Raw genomic sequence first — 21051 nt, 5'->3', positions numbered from 1 at the left:
ACACCAAGGAGGAAAGTTCGTGGAAACTCGCTCGACGCAGCAACTTGTGCGACATTCCTTTCCAGTGTTTTTTACCGACCAAAAAGTACTAACTTGAACGAAATTCACTACGCACTAACTTGTATATCGGCGGGAGTACGCAAACCAGTTCTCCAGGATCTATGGCGAGATCTTGTGTCCGCCTGTTTGGAAGACTCGCCGAGATAATTTCGGAATGGGTTACTCCCGGCCTAATTTCGGACGCGCAATCGGACTCGAAAGGATATCAATTGCTATGAATATCGTTTTTCACGTCTTCTCCACAAGTCAAAACCTCTTAAAAGGAAAACGTCTCTCGATCCGATTCAACGATCCATCGATTCTGGCAGTGAAACGCGTAGTTAGTACTCGTGGTAGTACATTGGTCAATTGACTACTGTCAAAATAATATTAGTGTAAATCAGGTAGTAGCACCATCGGTACTATTTCAACTAGTACCCTTTAATAATATTTCTGAATGGTGAGTAGCATTATCATTTCATAGTACTACCACAAGTACTATTTGGTTTCATTTTGTTTGTCGTCCCAGGCTACTATTAGTAGTACCGGTAAAAAGTAGGTAGTAGTAGTACCGGTACTACTCAGGATTCTACGAGTCGGTCATAGTCATACTAGTAATGATTTAAAAAGGGTAGTAATAGTAGTAGTAGTGGCATTACTACTTCACTACTACTCACGGCTGCTCATCCTTGCGCGGGCCCTGCTTCATGACCGCGATCTCTTCCCTGTTGCGCCTGAGTAGCAGCCGCTTCTCTGCTATCCGTGCGCGTTCGAAGTGAACCCATCACAATTCCCCCGTTGAGAACACTCGCTCCTGACACGCCAATGTCGATATCTTGCCGAGGTGAATTCGTGCTAAGGTAAATCATGAGTTTAAGGCCAGAAACAGTTACCCAACTTTGACAATCTGTAGCTTTCGACCCATGCTAGCTATGAAAACGTTCTTGGCAGGTAAGAAATCTGCGCTATTCCAACGATTTTTTGGATTTTTCTTAGCAGAGCAATAGAGGGGAATCAATTTTCGCCATCATCGCGAAATCGTTTCAGTACGCCTATGTACTTGGAGAGCACCAACAAAGCTCAGTGCACACCGTCGATCGTCATGTCCTCGGAGGGTTCCTCTTTTGTCTTCTCAGGGTCTGCTGTTGAGCAATATCCAGCCACTCCGTTTCCAAATCGAGCCATTCTTGCATCACTCGGCCCGCTCTTGCGTTAATCTCCGACCCCATCACTTCGCCTCTCGTCTACATGTAGTTGTAGTGCGAGTACGAAAGCCGAGTAGTAACACTAAAGAAAACCTCGAGTAATGTGAACCTTCAAACACAGCAATAGCGCATATGTGGTGTATGAGCTTGGAACATAAACTACATGGATCTCGTTTGAGCTCGTCGTCCTCCTGGCAACCGTTCACAGCGCAGCCCATACTTCGTTTGTCGGGTTATGCCACGGTTTCAGAAATGGTGATCTTCCCGAGCGACGAATCGAGAACCAGTGAATCTAGAATTGCAGGATGGGAGTCGTGGTTGCTCGGGCAGGGTTAACTCGCCAGTAGTACTCTTGAAGTACTATAGTAGCGTGTTGAGTCCAGCAAACTACTACTAGTAGTGAATACCGCTCTATACGGTAGTACTACTACTACCGTCTAAAATCAGGTAGTAATAGTACCGTCGGGTACTATTTTGGCAAATACTATTAATCCTGACGCCGAACAAATGGAGGAACGGAGGCGACAGCGTTTTCGCCGTCGCCGGAGGCTGTTGCTCTTGGCCCTCTCATTTTGTCGCGATCCCTATGAGCAGCACGCTCGTCCACGCCTGGACTGGAACCGCGAGGTCGAGCGCCTCCTTCTAGAAGGCGAGTTTGAGCGCGTCAATCATTCCTACGTGTACAAGATTGCTATCGCTGTTATTGGCTGGGTGCTCGTAGCATGTCACACATTTTTCAGTTGGTGCAGCAACGAGTGCCAAGTTATTAACGTTAATGGTGCAGCAACGAGTGCCAAGTTATTAACGTTAAATATAAATCTGATCTATGTGGCACACACATACCTCAAAAATGGCGTGCCACACACTTTTTCCCATGGCTTCACCATCTGAGCCGACCAAAGGACACACAGTCACTCACTTTGTCTTTCGCTTCCAGCAACTCAAGTCGTCAATAATACCATGAACCGCGCGCTGGAGAGCGTGTTCTCGGACTTCTCGCGCCACGTCGGCGGCCGCAGCTACTATTCCTACCCGGAGGTAACTAATTGGCTGCAGAGCGGCAAACGACGACCACTAGCTGACTGTTTTGGATCGCTCTGTGCAGGGCTCGCGCAAGTCCAACTTCGTGTTCCGCGTCGTGTACGAGTGCCTGGAGCCCATCGCGGACGGGCGCGTGATCCTCTTCTTCGCGCCCTCGCCCGACCCGGAGCCGCGCTTCGAGGCCTTCGACCTGGAGGCGCCGCGCCCGCTCTTCGCCAAGGACGTCGTACGTCGCTCAAATCAGCCACGCGCACACGTGATTTATGCGCCATGGAGCTGGCTACTAATTAGGTGTTTAATTGTGGGTTGTGTCCCTGTAGAGAAACGTCCAGCCCGGGGACGTGATCGAGTTCGAGAGCACAGAGTTCTCGACGCCCGAGGCGCTGGGCTTCGTGCCGCAGAACCTCGACGTCTTCTCCAATGAGCTCTTCGTCCAGGCACTGATCCACCACGGTACGGTTAGGTTATGTTATGTTAGGTTATGTTGCACTTGAGTGTGGTGACAATGTGGGGGTTAATTAACCGTTAAATAATTGGGTCCTGGTTCGGTAGATGTCAACGACCCGGACGCGAACTCGCGCGTGGGCAACACGTACAGCAAGCCGGTGGAGGTGCGCTTCGACGGTGACGATGCAGACAACGTCGTGAAGGTTGTGGTGGACCAGGTGGTGGAGGAGACCATGGACTTGACCCCGAACGAGTTCGTGGAGCACATCTCCATGAAGAGCGAGATCTTGAGCGAGTACCACAACCAGGACGTCTACATGATGGCGTCCGTTGTGCTGCCGAAGGACTACGAGGCTCTGAAGGACGCGCGCCACTTCCCGACCGTGTACTATATTGAAGGGTTCACTGGGACGGAGTCGTACGCGAAGCGCGCCAAGGGTTTCTTGTCGTCCGAGATGGGGCAGGAGTGGCAGGCCGGACGCTGGCCGACCCCTATGATTCGTGTTACATTGGGGTCGCGGTTCAAGTTTGGCCACACTTCCTTTGCTGATACCGATGCCAACGGACCGTGGGGGACAGCGCTGGTGACCGAGTTCATCCCGTACTTGGAGAGCCTTTACCCAGCGGTTCCTTCTGCTGGCGGTCGCTTCCTTCATGGTCACTCATCTGGAGCGTGGTCGACGCTGTGGCTCCAGCTGCAGTTCCCCGACTTCTTTGGTGGCACTTGGAGTTCTGCGCCTGACCCAGTCGATTTCTCGCGGTTCCAGGTTGTGAACATTTACGAGGCTGAGAATGCGTACTGGGACTCGAACGGCAACCCGTACCCGACAAGCCGAAGCAATGGGCTCGTCACATGCAGCAACCGTGACGAGAACCTCGTGGAGCGGGTCTACGGCCGTGGCAACGGCGGACAATGGGACGCATTTGTAAGTTTTATTGCGGTTCTGAGCCTCTCGATCTTGTATTTGTCATGAGACTGACGCTATCTATTGCAGTTTGCACTGTTCAGTCCTCGTGGAGCCGATGGGATGCCCATTCCTCTCTTCGATAAGGTATCTGGCGATATCAATCGCGACGTGGCGAAGTACTGGGAGCGGTACGACATTTGCAAATTCCTTCAAAAGAACCCGGATCTGTTGACGACCAAGCTACGTGGAAAGGTCCACGTAATTTGTGGCATTGAGGACACGTACTACCTCGACCTCGCATGCCGGTCGCTACAGAAAGTGGTTGGGAACAAGAAATCCAATACCCAAGACGGATCCGCAGTTCCGAACTACGTAGCGATGGAGGCTGGAGACCACACGAGCATTCGCTCGCGTGCGCACTACACCCAGGTGTACTCGGAGATTGCAGCAGTGTTCAAACACAACATGAAGCTGTAAAGTTGGGGTTCCGTGATGAAACTGGACGCGTGGATCGATTTGGGTGTGGGCAAGTGACTAGAATTAACCATGAAATACGAATACGCAGATACCCTCAGAGAGAGCATATCCCGTGCCAACATTCTACCTAGCATGTCAATTTCCGATCGCAACAAATAGGATAAACAGTAAAGCTGCGGCGTGTACGCATAATATCGCTCAGCTGTAAACTACCCAACTTCTCTTGAACAGACTACGCTACATTGAATCAATGTCATTGAGGCCAGACATGGTCACTCGTAGCAATTTAGCCGTTACCTGAATGTCGCCTCTTCCGGCCTCGAGCTAATTGTACCGAGGCCGGATCGTTCGAGTATGCGGCAGTAGCATGCGGTCCATCTTCTCCAAGCGCAATGCCGGCACCCAGTCACGGAAGCGAAAGCAGGTCGAGGAGGAACTGTCCGCCGACGGAGTCCCAGTAGTATTCAAAGGCGACGAAAGTCTCGTCCAGTTGCACGCAGAGACTGCCGAGCTGCTGCGCCTCGTGAAAACGCAACCAAAGTCGTCCAAGAAAGGCTCCAAGCTCACCACCAGCATCACGCCAAAGGGAGCCAAAACACGTTTGACCATTGAAGTTCTCGACGACAGCGACGACGATGAGGAAGAGGCTCAAAATGATGCCAACGTTGTTGCCGATCAAGCTGCCAAGTCACCCGTTCGTGAGAGGGTAGAACCACCAGCACCCATTGATCCGTCGGCGTTTGACGCCGAGGAGACTCGAATTCGACAGGGCAAAGACACATTCTACCCGGATATGAGACCGTCGAAGCACGGGGTCGAGTGGCAGAAGAACGCATTCCAACGAGAGCAGAATCGACAGGAGGACATACACAACGGCGAACGATTGAGAGTCGAGCTAGCGATCCGTAAGAAGCAGCAGAAAAGAGAGCAGACCCTGGAAAATCGGCTGGAGACCAGCGCCGTCTTGATCCAGGCCCACTCGAGGGGATTTCTGTGTCGCCGGCGACGGTGGGAAGAGAAGCAAGCCGCAGCAAAAGCAGCTAGCTCCCCAGATACAGTTGAGACCGAGCGAGAAGCTGACCAGTGGCACGAGGTTCGAGATGTCGAGCGTGGAGAAGTCTGGTACTATAACGCCACCACAGGAATGAGTCAGTGGGAACCACCAGCAGGGCAGTCTTTCACACCAGCAGCTACACCGCAAAGCCGTTCGTTGCCAGGACTACCCGCTTTGAACACGAGCGGTAGCATGAAGGCGATGCTGCCACGAACCAACCATCAGCGATCCTCATCGTCGATAGAATCCTTGCCACCTCTGTCACCAGCATGTTCCTCAGCTCGGTCGACGTCTAGCGATCAGCAGGATCAACAACACCAGCAGTCTGGAGCGCGGCGTTCGAGCGAAGCAAATTCAAACAGAAAAAACGTCAGGTCACCGCGAAGCCTGCCCTTACTGCAGTCCGAGTGCATCACGTCGTCTCCAAATCCGTGGGAGTGTGACTCGGTGCTCCCATCAGAGCGGAGTGTTTCAAGCGAGCAGACTCAAGATGCCGCTGGCTATGCGGACAGTGAAGCGGGCGACGCGTTCTTTGAACGACGACGGTCTCTGCCAGCGGAGTTTGAAGATCGTGACGATGACCAACTTGGACCGTTGGCATCCGACGACGCTAACAGCGACTGGCAGACCAACGACACGCTCTTCCGCGCTGACGGCACTAAGAACAGTAAACTGCGAGATACGATACGCAACGCGTTGCACGTGTCCAAGTTCGACTCGATCTCGTCGCTCATCGCATCCAACGTTGTCCTGCGCCGAAAATCCGTCCCTGGGAAGGGCTCACGCAACCAGAATGGGGCTGGCCCAGGTAGCCGACGCCGCGAAATTGTGTTAGGCAAGCGTGAGGAACCGGTGCTAGTAGCTGTCCTAGCACGTGATCGAGACAAGCGATCGGAGCGTTCAAAAACCGATGAAGAGAATCCTGAGTCTCCCACACGATCGACAGGTATCCGAAGCAAGGCTAAGGCGGCGAGTCGAGCTGGAAGACCTCCACACATCCGTGACTTGGCCGACCCTGGTTTCCACGAGGATTCATCGCGCAAGAGTCCAACTTCCAGAAGGAGACCGACTCAGCAGCAAGAGAATGAAGAAGACGCCATCGATCCGGATGATCCGGAAGAAAAAGATGCAGCGCGCAGGGAAGCAGTGCGGGTATGCTTCAATTGCTGGAGTGCCAGCAATGGCCGCCACTGCGACTTGCATCAAGACCCAAGGGACTCGACAAGGAAGATTCGCGCCACGGAGAGCGCACTCATGTGCGCCAACTGGGAGCTCGACCAATTGCGCCGAAAGTATCGCGCCGAGGAGATCCAGGAAATCTTTATGAAGCAGCGTGCCTCCCTCCGCTACGACCGCAGACTGAAGCAGTACGTCACGGTCATTGAGTGTCGACATCCGATTTACCGCGCGCTGGAGCAGCTTTCCTCCGCCTGGAACAAGACTATGCGTCGAAAGCTGCACACACGCTCCTGGTTTCGCTCGTTCCTTGAGCAGATTCGAGCTGATCGTCTGCCAAGAATGCTCGGTGGGGGCAAGGACACAAGTCGACCGCCATCGCTCTTCAAACTGAAAAACACGCTTCAGAACGCTCGGTGGATCTCGAAGTACTCGGAGAGCGTGTGTCAATTCCACCCGAAAGCTCCAGTGACCGCCAAGGACCGCACTGGTCAGCATCCAATTCCTCTGCGCGATGTCATCATGATTAATCCCGCTCACCCGCAGCTTCGGAACTGGGTCCTTGTGACGGAGTACACCAAGCCTGTTGCATTGTACAAGCCTCGAGTTTATGAGTTGCCACCTCCTCGCTGCGTACCCATGCCAGTTCCCAGTTTCTTGGAGCGGTTGCCACTACCTGTTCCAAATGCACACATCGATGCCGGTCACAGCGCGAGTTGGCTCGAGAGACTATCAGCACGAATGGCTATCGCGGCAGTACAAAAAGCGGCTCTGCAGATCGGTGCGTGTAGCCCACCGCATGGCTCGACCGACGCGAGACGGACCAAACATGTTCGACCACTTGTCGTGCTCTTCGCGACCTTCTCACGCAAGGCAACACCGGGCAATATGGCAGTGGGTGGCTTGTCCGCCGAGTTGCTGATCCACATGCTGGTGACCACGTACATTCCAGCACAATTCGGCAACTTCGTCGTCTTCGACAGACGCGCAGTAGCTCCAGCACCTTCACGCGACGAGACCGCAACATTTGCCTGCCTCATCGTCGATCTCACTACGCCCGAATACGTGTTCCGTGCACTAGAACATGCTCTCAACGTTCGGAGACCACCGTGCATTGTCGTAGCAGCTCGAATACATATCGTCTCACCGACACACAACGAAGAAACTAAGCGCGAAATGGCACTACTGGATGCGCGCAGGTTCCCGTTGAATCGACCCGAGCAGACCGGTGAAGAGGATGCAAATGGCTTTCGGACTTTCTGGCTCGTCGATCCATTCGCAGTACTTGACTTCGTCCCCGGGGTACAAGTTGCTCCATCGAGTGGCATCCTGGCACCGAACATGGCGTCGCTCAACGCTACGGTCACCACGCGAGTCGATCGCACATACCCGTTCTGTGTGCCTACTACGCGAGAAAACACGCCAGTCGAGTTCATTCATCTACTCTGGATCGGCCAGTCTAGTCGAAACCAACCTCAGGCCTTCACAACACTAGGGCGACAGCACCCCGGTGACTTCATGAAGAACTCGGATCCCGATGGCGCCCTTGGACTTTGCTCGAGTGTCGTGTACCGCAGCTGGGCCTACATGCAGAACAGTCCATACGACGAGTTTGTCACTGAGGACGGCGTGGCCTATTGGTACGACCGCAACACCGGCGACACGTTCTGGACGCGACCCATACTGCCTACGGAGAAGTATCGCGGCAAAGACGGCGAGATCGACGGAGTTATTACGACCGGAGAAGGTGAAGTCGCTACGCTTGGCGTCGGACTTGGTGCTGGTAGTGCCGACTCTGATGCTGGGAAAGATGGTGGTGCAGCGAGATACTCGCAGCAAAATCTCCGGAAGTATATGGCGAAGAAACTGGAGGCTCCCGAAGACAAGGAGCGCCGCGTGAAGCTTGTGACGGCCAGCGCCAAGAAGCACGATATCGTCGTGGACTTGACCGCTGATAGTTCCTCTGGCCCAGTTTCAACCAGCAAGGGAGAACTCACGCGCATTCAAGTGCCCCAACTTCCCTTAAAGCGACAGCAACAGCGAAGTAGCATTGCTGGCAGCAGAGCGTCGTCGGCGAGCTCGACGAAGTCGCCAGTCCAGATTGCCGGGGTATCGACAAATGAGACCCTGGAATCCGACGACGCTATCGTACAGCCACTTGACCCCAGCACGAAGCAGATGATTGACAGTATCACACAGGCCCTGGGATCAGCCCTTCCGGCCGCAAAAGGTGCTAGCGTCGATATGCTGCAGCTTGGCATAGGTCTTGGCATGGGTCTTGGTATGCGCGTCCAACAGCAGAGCACCTCTCCGACACGATCAGCTATGGCACCATCCACGAAGGCGGAGTTGGCCCGAAAACTCCATCCGAGCCACAGCACACATGGCCTAAATGAGCAGGATGAAGAGGATGACGATGACGACGACAACGAGGAAGGAGATGATGTCCGGACTTCTCGATCGGAGACCAGCTCGATTGGTACGTCTTTGCTTTCGTCGAGAAGTGGGTATTCCGTAGCCCCATCGGTGGATATCTCACCAACTCCAGACGACGTCGAGCTCAGTGGAGGAGGGCCGCATGTCGGGAAAAAGACTCCAGGGTATCAGACCCACCCTCCGCCAGGAGAGGGTACATCTTGGGTGCGCAAGCCTGTGGACGCCTCCGGGGAGAGCCAAACAGCAGTGGAAGGCTTCGGTGGAGCGCTGCATCAGCGAGTTGCTTGCCTTCCGAAGGACTTCGTCGCTGCGGTGACCAGCACCAAAACCTGCAAGATGCAGGCCAACTACTTGCCGATCATCAAGAACATGAATCAGCCTAGGAGTGTTGGAATTGTCCGGCCTCGTGGTGCACTGGAGGAATGGCTGGCAGTCGGATACTCGCCTTGGACAGCAGGCCGCGCGATCTTCGGGACGCAGTTCATCGAGGACCTCATGCTTCGTCCGGAGCTCGTTCAGAATGCCGCAGATACCGCAGCACCGGCAGCAGGCGCGGTATCTACAAAACCTACGGTCGTGCAGGTGGAGAAACGTGATAACGTGTCCCAGGCAGTCAAGGAGGCCGAACAGCTTGATAATATTTTCAGTCTCTGTCGCCACGGTAAATACGACGAGGTGGAATTGCTGCTCAATAGTCCGGACTGGTCGACCAACATTGATGCCAAAGACGCCACCGGCAACACACTGCTTTCAGTCGCGTGCCAGAACAATAACAAGCGCATAGCGAAGCTTTGTCTGCGGCGCGGGGCTGACATTAACACCCAGAACTTGAACGGCCAGTCGCTGCTGCACTACTGCCACGAGTACGGCTTCCACGACCTCATGGAGTACTTGATGGAGAAGGGCGCCAAGGATGACCTGCTGAACGCCGATGGACTTACGTGTTACGAGGGTCTCACTCAGGAAGCTATTGATGCCATCTAGAACAGCAAAGACAAATTAAAATAGAGTACAGTCGTATCGAACCCACCGTTGGCATCACCATTGAGGTTCCATCAGACAGTAGTTTGGTACAGTACTCGTGAAGTCTCGACTGGTCTTCTCTCACTGCACCCCGCCGCGTGTATTTAGCTATTAAAATAATGCAGCATGTGCAAGATAACGGAGAATCCCAAATAAAAGCAGAAGATCACGAAGCCGTAGCCTTTGCCGATCTTTTGAGTTTGCTCCAGGATCCGATTGCTCTGAGTATTCAACACGATGTCAATACAATTTGTTAGTTACCTAGATGATACCAGAGTAGTCCAGTCGTGGAACAAAAACTCACCTGAGATACGTTGGATTTCGTTTCTTGCGCGTGTTGCTGGATAAGCTCGATATCGTTCTGCTGTTCCATGATCTTGTCGGCGAACTGACCCATAAGGTTTGAAATCTCGGCCATTTTCGACTCCATTTTCCTGTCAATAGAGTAGATACACAGGACTAATTAGCCAAGATGTGTTTTGACATGGGCACCACACCGACAGCGTACTTCGCATCTTCTAGGTTTTCTTGGAAGTGGCGATGAAGCATGACATTTTCGACGCGGAAGCGACGGTCCTCCTCCTCCGTAAACTCAAGCGCATCATTTTGCGAGGCAAACACCGGCGCTTGCTGAAAGATAGCAAGATGACGTCAGTAGTTAGTACACTGTCCACAACATTCCGGTCACACCAATACGAACCTGGGTTGCTCCTGGTCCTGCCTTTCGCGCTTTCGAAGTATTCCGCTGATGGATTTCTGGCTTAGCCTGCATCGCTGGCAATGATACAGCCGACGGTGACGAAGGGCCAGCAGACGGCAACTTTGGCGACATCGGCGAATTAGAAAGCACCGGAGATTCGGGGCTTTTCGGAGAGCTGAGAGCACGCTGCTTCTTCTTAGCTTCCTCTTCCTTCATCCGCACGATTTTCTGCTCCAATGCATCCAACTCCTGTCTGTCATCCTCTGGCAACAAGCTTCACCGCGCCAAGAACAATAGCAAGTGAGTCTATCGTCCGTACCACAAAATGAAGTCATTATTTACCGTGATGAAAGCAGGAAAGGCTGTTGGTATCGCTTCTTCTGCATCTGCTTCGCTCCATCCGCAATAGTCTTCAAACGCTAAAAAATACAGAAACAAGCAAATAGCATTAGCTCAATCCTTCTCCTCCTCACTCACACCAACACCACCTCGTACCTCCAACAAGTAGGCCACCACTTCTTTCTGATATTCCCCCACATTCGACATAAGAGCTAAGAAAAAAAAGTATCGATCAGATTGACCCGAATCTAAGTGGTTGCTTCCTAAGAAAGAAAAAAAAAAATCACCCTGCGCCTCCACCGCCATCTTTAGGTCGTCGATTTTGTTGCTGCAGTTCTTGATGAGCTCCACCAGGTCCTACAAAACCATCATCAGCGTCAATATTACCAATACTGTGTCCGGATGAATATGTCCCGTTTGTCTAAAAATAGACAGAGATGCGTTACCGCGTCCAGCTCGTCCTTATCCGCCTCGCTCATGCGGGACCCTTTGGTCCGGACAAAGCACTTGGGCAGCAGGTACTTGGGCTTCACGCGCTGCAGCAGCTTCTCCAGCTCCACCAAGCTGCTCAGCTGGTAAATATAAAAATATTGTGAAATTATTGATTTTAGCATAAAAAGCAGCTAAAACACAGAATTAAGCTTGTGGTGGGGCGATTTGACGCGAAATTTCGGCGTCTACGGACGCACCAGATCCGCGGCTTCAATGTAGAAGACGCTGGGGCGCCTGGTGACGCGATGGGGCATCGCTGGGGCCAACTCCCGGAAGCGCGAGGTGACGTCGACCCGCATCTTGAGCGGTACGTGGCGGAAATGCAATAAACATTTTGGATTGGCTATAATTTTGAGAACATTGTTTTAGCCAATGGTAAGGAAGATTGGCATGGTGCTATCTTTGAGACATGGCTACAGTGCAGCCACTTCCACTGGCACAGCTTTAGCTCGTGTATAAACGGCATTTCCTGTAGTGCGCTTGCGATGCTGGGATGTGGCTACAGCTGTGGATCGTAGATCCACCTGGAGCGAGGGCTCACGGTTGATCGAATATCAGTCTATGTCGCGGTGACGTGAGTTAAGACGATGAAAATTTTTTTCTGGTGGAACGACTGACGCTGGATGTCCTACACTACTTCACGCCACAAGAGGCACTGGCAGAAACAAAGATTATGTAGCTTAGAAGCAGAACTTACTTCGTGGTAAATTCCAGAGATTCTCCGTGCTTTGGCACGGCTTAGTTTTCTACGACAATGACAACCGAGCAGCGGGGTGCCCATTTCGAGAGGCCAACAGACGCTGCACGGTGAGCCATTCAATAGCGTGTGTGTGTGTGTGTGTATATGGAGGGGGGCAACAATGTAGACATCTTGCGAATGCGGCAGCCGGTTGACGTGCTTCCGGCTCAGATGCCGGATACGCTGAACGTCTGTATCTCGGTGTCTTGGAATTCTCGCCAGAGCTGCTACACAAGTACGGCGATAGGCGTAAAAGCATGGTTCATGGTAGCGGCGAGATGGCTAAAACGCAAATGCATGCTTCATGCTCTCTCGGTGCAGCAACTATCAACGATGGGTGTAGCTCTCTTCATATGGAGACATCGCTATCATTACCCAATGATCGACTCTACAGGTTTTAAAGTTTGGCTTGTTTTGAGTTATCTCCGGGTGGGAGCGCGACCGATCTGTCTGGTGGGTGTTCACCTCCCGGTGCCTCTGAGAGGATGCCTGGATACTCTTGCTGCTCGAACGGGACACTCTTGCTGCTCGAACGGGGCGTCAGAGAAGTATCCGTGCAAGGCACATCGCGGTACTGCAGTGCGCTCTGTCGGTCGCGAGCCTACCGGTAGTGACTCACTTTTCAATTTACTGTGCTTTCGACAAGCACCGTTCTCCACTCTCCAGCGGCTACCTTCTCCTCCTGACACGAGCAGACACTTCATCGACCATGAATCTCACCAAGTTGGCTGCGTACCTGGCCGTTGTGTCGCTGGCTGTGGGCTCCTTCGCGGATGCCTCCATCCCCATATCCGGCCCAGTCGCTCGTCAGCTTGGCGCTGGCGGCGGAGTTTCGACCTCCACAACCGGTGCCACCACAACGCAGCAGTCGAACACGCAGCACTCAACCATGCCGACCGACACTGCAACGCATCAGCAGTCCACCCAGACCGGCCAAACACCAACGGACACCGCAAACAAGGGCCAGACGTTACCTCAGGGCAGCCAAGCTGGTAACCAACGAGGCACTGCTGGTGCTACCCCACGCTCCGGCGACAGCTCGAACAAAAAAAACCAAGGCCAGTCGCGGAATCAAGCTGGCGGCCAGACGCGGGAACAAGGCAGCCAAACCTGGACGGGCAACCAAGGAGGTGACGCTGCGGCTACTCCGTGCTCCGGTGATAGCTCGGGCCAGGGCGGCCAAGGCCAGCGGGGCCAAGTCAACCATGCTCGGGGCGGCAAGACTTCGACCGACACCCCCACCACGGGGAACAACGGCGGTGGTAACTCGAACCAGCGGCCTGGGACGGTGACTGCACCCAACCAAGGCTCAATCCGAGGTGACCACAATACTGTCACAGAGGGTGGAGCATCGAGTGAGACACCACTCCCGAACGACCAGCGCTCGACTGCTCCGCCACCTGCAACCCCGGTCACTGAGGCCCCTGTCCGCGAGGCCGCGACAACAACGGCTGCCACCTCCACCACCCAAGCCCCCGCGACCAAGGAGGGCACCACTACTGTTTCCCAGTCGGACGAGTCGACCACGCAGCAGTCCGCTACTCAATCTCGCTTTCGTCACTAGGCCTTACGTCACGCGCGTGAAGTCCGCTTCAACTTCCTCTGTTCCGTCTTTCGCAAGTCCATACATCCCGTAAATAGTAACGACACGTTTTTCCTCCGTGTGTACATACAATTACCCATTTTCTACTGACACAGCACTCTCCTGATACTCCCGATCGAAGCACTAGGGCTCACGGTTGATCGAATATCAGTCTATGTCGCGGTGACTTGAGTTAAGACGATGAAAAAAATTTCTGGTGGAACGACTGACGCTGGATGTCCTACACTACTTCACGCCACAAGATGCACTGGCAGAAACAGAGACTGTGTAGCTTAGAAGCAGAACTTACTTCGTGGTAAATTCCAGAGATTCTCCGTGCTTTGGCACGGCTTAGTTTTCTACGACAATGACAACCGAGCAGCGGGGTGCCCATTTCGAGAGGCCAACAGACGCTGCACGGTGAGCCATTCAATAGCGTGTGTGTGTGTGTGTATATGGAGGGGGGCAACAATGTAGACATCTTGCGAATGCGGCAGCCGGTTGACGTGCTTCCGGCTCAGATGCCGGATACGCTGAACGTCTGTATCTCGGTGTCTTGGAATTCTCGCCAGAGCTGCTACACAAGTACGGCGATAGGCGTAAAAGCATGGTTCATGGTAGCGGCGAGATGGCTAAAACGCAAATGCATGCTTCATGCTCTCTCGGTGCAGCAACTATCAACGATGGGTGTAGCTCTCTTCATATGGAGACATCGCTATCATTACCCAATGATCGACTCTACAGGTTTTAAAGTTTGGCTTGTTTTGAGTTATCTCCGGGTGGGAGCGCGACCGATCTGTCTGGTGGGTGTTCACCTCCCGGTGCCTCTGAGAGGATGCCTGGATACTCTTGCTGCTCGAACGGGGCGTCAGAGAAGTATCCGTGCAAGGCACATCGCGGTACTGCAGTGCGCTGTGTCGGTCGCGCCGTTCGAGCCTACCGGTAGTGACTCACTTTTCAATTTACTGTGCTTTCGACAAGCACCGTTCTCCACTCTCCAGCGGCTACCTTCTCCTCCTGACACGAGCAGACACTTCATCGACCATGAATCTCACCAAGTTGGCTGCGTACCTGGCCGTTGTGTCGCTGGCTGTGGGCTCCTTCGCGGATGCCTCCATCCCCATATCCGGCCCAGTCGCTCGTCAGCTTGGCGCTGGCGGCGGAGTTTCGACCTCCACAACCGGTGCCACCACAACGCAGCAGTCGAACACGCAGCACTCAACCATGCCGACCGACACTGCAACGCATCAGCAGTCCACCCAGACCGGCCAAACACCAACGGACACCGCAAACAAGGGCCAGACGTTACCTCAGGGCAGCCAAGCTGGTAACCAACGAGGCACTGCTGGTGCTACCCCACGCTCCGGCGACAGCTCGAACCAAAAAAACCAAGGCCAGTCGCGGAATCAAGCTGGCGGCCAGACGCGGGAACAAGGCAGCCAAACCTGGACGGGCAACCAAGGAGGTGACGCTGCGGCTACTCCGTGCTCCGGTGATAGCTCGGGCCAGGGCGGCCAAGGCCAGCGGGGCCAAGTCAACCATGCTCGGGGCGGCAAGACTTCGACCGACACCCCCACCACGGGGAACAACGGCGGTGGTAACTCGAACCAGCGGCCTGGGACGGTGACTGCACCCAACCAAGGCTCAATCCGAGGCGACCACAATACTGTCACAGAGGGTGGAGCATCGAGTGAGACACCACTCCCGAACGACCAGCGCTCGACTGCTCCGCCACCTGCAACCCCGGTCACTGAGGCCCCTGTCCGCGAGGCCGCGACAACAACGGCTGCCACGTCCACCACCCAAGCCCCCGCGACCAAGGAGGGCACCACTACTGTTTCCCAGTCGGACGAGTCGACCACGCAGCAGTCCGCTACTCAATCTCGCTTTCGTCACTAGGCCTTACGTCATGCGCGTGAAGTCCGCTTCACCTTCCTCTGTTCCGTCTCTCGCGAGTCCATACATCCCGCAAATAGTAACGACACGTTTTTCCTCCGTGTGTACATACAATTACCCATTTTCTACTGACACAGCACTCTCCTGATACTCTCGATCGAAGCACTAGGGCTCACGGTTGATCGAATATCAGTCTATGTCGCGGTGACGTGAGTTGACGATGAAAAAAAATTCTGGTGGAACGACTGACGCTGGATGTCCTACACTACTTCACGCCACAAGAGGCACTGGCAGAAACAGAGGCTGTGTAGCTTAGAAGCAGAACTTACTTCGTGGTAAATTCCAGAGATTCTCCGTGCTTTGGCACGGCTTCGTTTTCTACGACAATGACAACCGAGCAGCGGGGTGCCCATTTCGAGAGGCCAACAGACGCTGCACGGTGAGCCATTCAATAGCGTGTGTGTGTGTGTGTGTATGGAGGGGGGCAACAATGTAGACATCTTGCGAATGCGGCAGACGGTTGGCGTGCTTCCGGCTCAGATGCCGGATACGCTGAACGTCTGTATCTCGGTGTCTTGGAATTCTCGGCAGAGCTGCTACACAAGTACGGCGATAGGCGTAAAAGCATGGTTCATGGTAGCGGCGAGATGGCTAAAAGCAAATGCATGCTTCATGCTCTCTCGGTGCAGCAACTATCAACGATGGGTGTAGCTCTCTTCATATGGAGACATCGCTATCATTACCCAATGATCGACTCTACAGGTTTTAAAGTTTGGCTTGTTTTGAGTTATCTCCCGGTGGGAGCGCGACCCGATCTGTCTGGTGGGTGTTCACCTCCCGGTGCCTCTGAGAGGATGCCTGGATACTCTTGCTGCTCGAACGGGGCGTCAAAGAAGTATCCGTGCAAGGCACATCGCGGTACTGCAGTGCGCTGTGTCGGTCGCGCCGTTCGAGCCTACCGGTAGTGACTCACTTTTCAATTTACTGTGCTTTCGACAAGCACCGTTCTCCACTCTCCAGCGGCTACCTTCTCCTCCTGACACGAGCAGACACTTCATCGACCATGAATCTCACCAAGTTGGCTGCGTACCTGGCCGTTGTGTCGCTGGCTGTGGGCTCCTTCGCGGATGCCTCCATCCCCATATCCGGCCCAGTTGCTCGTCAGCTTGGCGCTGGCGGCGGAGTTTCGACCTCCACAACCGCTGCCACCACAACGCAGCAGTCGAACACGCAGCACTCAACCATGCCGACCGACACTGCAACGCATCAGCAGTCCACCCAGACCGGCCAAACACCAACGGACACCGCAAACAAGGGCCAGACGTTGCCTCAGGGCAGCCAAGCTGGTAACCAACGAGGCACTGCTGGTGCTACCCCACGCTCCGGCGACAGCTCGAACCAAAAAAACCAAGGCCAGTCGCGGAATCAAGCTGGCGGCCAGACGCGGGAACAAGGCAGCCAGACCTGGACGGGCAACCAAGGAGGTGACGCTGCGGCTACTCCGTGCTCCGGTGATAGCTCGGGCCAGGGCGGCCAAGGCCAGCGGGGCCAAGTCAACCATGCTCGGGGCGGCAAGACTTCGACCGACACCCCCACCACGGGGAACAACGGCGGTGGTAACTCGAACCAGCGGCCTGGGACGGTGACTGCACCCAACCAAGGCTCAATCCGAGGCGACCACAATACTGTCACAGAGGGTGGAGCATCGAGTGAGACACCACTCCCGAACGACCAGCGCTCGACTGCTCCGCCACCTGCAACCCCGGTCACTGAGGCCCCTGTCCGCGAGGCCGCGACAACAACGGCTGCCACGTCCACCACCCAAGCCCCCGCGACCAAGGAGGGCACCACTACTGTTTCCCAGTCGGACGAGTCGACCACGCAGCAGTCCGCTACTCAATCTCGCTTTCGTCACTAGGCCTTACGTCACGCGCGTGAAGTCCGCTTCAACTTCCTCTGTTCCGTCTTTCGCGAGTCCATACATCCCGTAAATAGTAACGACACGTTTTTCCTCCGTGTGTACATACAATTACCCATTTTCTACTGACACAGCACTCTCCTGATACTCCCGATCGAAGCACTAGGGCTCACGGTTGATCGAATATCAGTCTATGTCGCGGTGACTTGAGTTAAGACGATGAAAAAAATTTCTGGTGGAACGACTGACGCTGGATGTCCTACACTACTTCACGCCACAAGATGCACTGGCAGAAACAGAGACTGTGTAGCTTAGAAGCAGAACTTACTTCGTGGTAAATTCCAGAGATTCTCCGTGCTTTGGCACGGCTTAGTTTTCTACGACAATGACAACCGAGCAGCGGGGTGCCCATTTCGAGAGGCCAACAGACGCTGCACGGTGAGCCATTCAATAGCGTGTGTGTGTGTGTGTATGGAGGGGGGCAACAATGTAGACATCTTGCGAATGCGGCAGACGGTTGGCGTGCTTCCGGCTCAGATGCCGGATACGCTGAACGTCTGTATCTCGGTGTCTTGGAATTCTCGGCAGAGCTGCTACACAAGTACGGCGATAGGCGTAAAAGCATGGTTCATGGTAGCGGCGAGATGGCTAAAACGCAAATGCATGCTTCATGCTCTCTCGGTGCAGCAACTATCAACGATGGGTGTAGCTCTCTTCATATGGAGACATCGCTATCATTACCCAATGATCGACTCTACAGGTTTTAAAGTTTGGCTTGTTTTGAGTTATCTCCGGGTGGGAGCGCGACCCGATCTGTCTGGTGGGTGTTCACCTCCCGGTGCCTCTGAGAGGATGCCTGGATACTCTTGCTGCTCGAACGGGGCGTCAGAGAAGTATCCGTGCAAGGCACATCGCGGTACTGCAGTGCGCTGTGTCGGTCGCGCCGTTCGAGCCTACCGGTAGTGACTCACTTTTCAATTTACTGTGCTTTCGACAAGCACCGTTCTCCACTCTCCAGCGGCTACCTTCTCCTCCTGACACGAGCAGACACTTCATCGACCATGAATCTCACCAAGTTGGCTGCGTACCTGGCCGTTGTGTCGCTGGCTGTGGGCTCCTTCGCGGATGCCTCCATCCCCATATCCGGCCCAGTTGCTCGTCAGCTTGGCGCTGGCGGCGGAGTTTCGACCTCCACAACCGCTGCCACCACAACGCAGCAGTCGAACACGCAGCACTCAACCATGCCGACCGACACTGCAACGCATCAGCAGTCCACCCAGACCGGCCAAACACCAACGGACACTGCAAACAAGGGCCAGACGTTGCCTCAGGGCAGCCAAGCTGGTAACCAACGAGGCACTGCTGGTGCTACCCCACGCTCCGGCGACAGCTCGAACCAAAAAACCAAGGCCAGTCGCGGAATCAAGCTGGCGGCCAGACGCGGGAACAAGGCAGCCAAACCTGGACGGGCAACCAAGGAGGTGACGCTGCGGCTACTCCGTGCTCCGGTGATAGCTCGGGCCAGGGCGGCCAAGGCCAGCGGGGCCAAGTCAACCATGCTCGGGGCGGCAAGACTTCGACCGACACCCCCACCACGGGGAACAACGGCGGTGGTAACTCGAACCAGCGGCCTGGGACGGTGACTGCACCCAACCAAGGCTCAATCCGAGGCGACCACAATACTGTCACAGAGGGTGGAGCATCGAGTGAGACACCACTCCCGAACGACCAGCGCTCGACTGCTCCGCCACCTGCAACCCCGGTCACTGAGGCCCCTGTCCGCGAGGCCGCGACAACAACGGCTGCCACCTCCACCACCCAAGCCCCCGCGACCAAGGAGGGCACCACTACTGTTTCCCAGTCGGACGAGTCGACCACGCAGCAGTCCGCTACTCAATCTCGCTTTCGTCACTAGGCCTTACGTCACGCGCGTGAAGTCCGCTTCAACTTCCTCTGTTCCGTCTTTCGCGAGTCCATACATCCCGTAAATAGTAACGACACGTTTTTCCTCCGTGTGTACATACAATTACCCATTTTCTACTGACACAGCACTCTCTTGATACTCTCGATCGAAGCACTAGGGCTCACGGTTGATCGAATATCAGTCTATGTCGCGGTGACGTGAGTTGACGATGAAAAAAAATTCTGGTGGAACGACTGACGCTGGATGTCCTACACTACTTCACGCCACAAGAGGCACTGGCAGAAACAAAGACTATGTAGCTTAGAAGCAGAACTTACTTCGTGGTAAATTCCAGAGATTCTCCGTGCTTTGGCACGGCTTCGTTTTCTACGACAATGACAACCGAGCAGCGGGGTGCCCATTTCGAGAGGCCAACAGACGCTGCACGGTGAGCCATTCAATAGCGTGTGTGTGTGTGTGTGTGTATGGAGGGGGGCAACAATGTAGACATCTTGCGAATGCGGCAGACGGTTGGCGTGCTTCCGGCTCAGATGCCGGATACGCTGAACGTCTGTATCTCGGTGTCTTGGAATTCTCGGCAGAGCTGCTACACAAGTACGGCGATAGGCGTAAAAGCATGGTTCATGGTAGCGGCGAGATGGCTAAAAGCAAATGCATGCTTCATGCTCTCTCGGTGCAGCAACTATCAACGATGGGTGTAGCTCTCTTCATATGGAGACATCGCTATCATTACCCAATGATCGACTCTACAGGTTTTAAAGTTTGGCTTGTTTTGAGTTATCTCCGGGTGGGAGCGCGACCCGATCTGTCTGGTGGGTGTTCACCTCCCGGTGCCTCTGAGAGGATGCCTGGATACTCTTGCTGCTCGAACGGGGCGTCAAAGAAGTATCCGTGCAAGGCACATCGCGGTACTGCAGTGGGCTCTGTCGGTCGCGCCGTTCGAGCCTACCGGTAGTGACTCACTTTTCAATTTACTGTGCTTTCGACAAGCACAGTTCTCCACTCTCCAGCGGCTACCTTCTCCTCCTGACACGAGCAGACACTTCATCGACCATGAATCTCACCAAGTTGGCTGCGTACCTGGCCGTTGTGTCGCTGGCTGTGGGCTCCTTCGCGGATGCCTCCATCCCCATATCCGGCCCAGTTGCTCGTCAGCTTGGCGCTGGCGGCGGAGTTTCGACCTCCACAACCGCTGCCACCACAACGCAGCAGTCGAACACGCAGCACTCAACCATGCCGACCGACACTGCAACGCATCAGCAGTCCACCCAGACCGGCCAAACACCAACGGACACTGCAAACAAGGGCCAGACGTTGCCTCAGGGCAGCCAAGCTGGTAACCAACGAGGCACTGCTGGTGCTACCCCACGCTCCGGCGACAGCTCGAACCAAAAAAACCAAGGCCAGTCGCGGAATCAAGCTGGCGGCCAGACGCGGGAACAAGGCAGCCAGACCTGGACGGGCAACCAAGGAGGTGACGCTGCGGCTACTCCGTGCTCCGGTGATAGCTCGGGCCAGGGCGGCCAAGGCCAGCGGGGCCAAGTCAACCATGCTCGGGGCGGCAAGACTTCGACCGACACCCCCACCACGGGGAACAACGGCGGTGGTAACTCGAACCAGCGGCCTGGGACGGTGACTGCACCCAACCAAGGCTC

The 21051-nt window shown here is 54.7% G+C and overlaps 3 protein-coding genes across 3 annotated transcripts; 2 read left to right on the top strand and 1 right to left on the bottom strand.

Annotated features, from left to right (window-relative positions):
* Positions 1 to 2204: 2204 nt before the first annotated feature.
* Positions 2205 to 4117, top strand: IUM83_05461 (uncharacterized protein; the record flags this gene model as incomplete). The annotated part of the gene is made up of 5 exons (XM_067929599.1): positions 2205 to 2282; positions 2350 to 2511; positions 2606 to 2738; positions 2838 to 3658; positions 3728 to 4117. 5 exons carry the CDS (start codon positions 2205 to 2207, stop codon positions 4115 to 4117), a joined length of 1584 nt encoding a protein of 527 aa, XP_067799468.1.
* A 367-nt stretch (positions 4118 to 4484) lies between these two features.
* On the top strand, positions 4485 to 9767 carry IUM83_05460 (Acyl-CoA-binding protein; the record flags this gene model as incomplete). The annotated part of the gene is made up of 2 exons (XM_067929598.1): positions 4485 to 5210; positions 5574 to 9767. The coding sequence occupies 2 exons, from the start codon at positions 4485 to 4487 to the stop codon at positions 9765 to 9767; spliced, it is 4920 nt and encodes a 1639-aa protein (XP_067799497.1).
* Positions 9768 to 9910: 143 nt separating this feature from the next.
* On the bottom strand, positions 9911 to 11636 carry IUM83_05459 (SNARE protein Syntaxin 18/UFE1; the record flags this gene model as incomplete). The annotated part of the gene is made up of 9 exons (XM_067929597.1): positions 9911 to 10027; positions 10111 to 10240; positions 10315 to 10436; positions 10507 to 10780; positions 10849 to 10925; positions 11002 to 11057; positions 11133 to 11202; positions 11292 to 11417; positions 11535 to 11636. 9 exons carry the CDS (start codon positions 11634 to 11636, stop codon positions 9911 to 9913), a joined length of 1074 nt encoding a protein of 357 aa, XP_067799670.1.
* Between the last annotated feature and the right edge of the window lie 9415 nt (positions 11637 to 21051).

Source organism: Phytophthora cinnamomi (genome assembly GCF_018691715.1).
Source record: "Phytophthora cinnamomi strain GKB4 chromosome Unknown Contig4, whole genome shotgun sequence".
Taxonomy (NCBI): domain Eukaryota; phylum Oomycota; class Peronosporomycetes; order Peronosporales; family Peronosporaceae; genus Phytophthora; species Phytophthora cinnamomi.
Note: the sequence above shows the minus strand (reverse complement) of the source record. Positions and strands in the feature narration are given on the sequence as shown.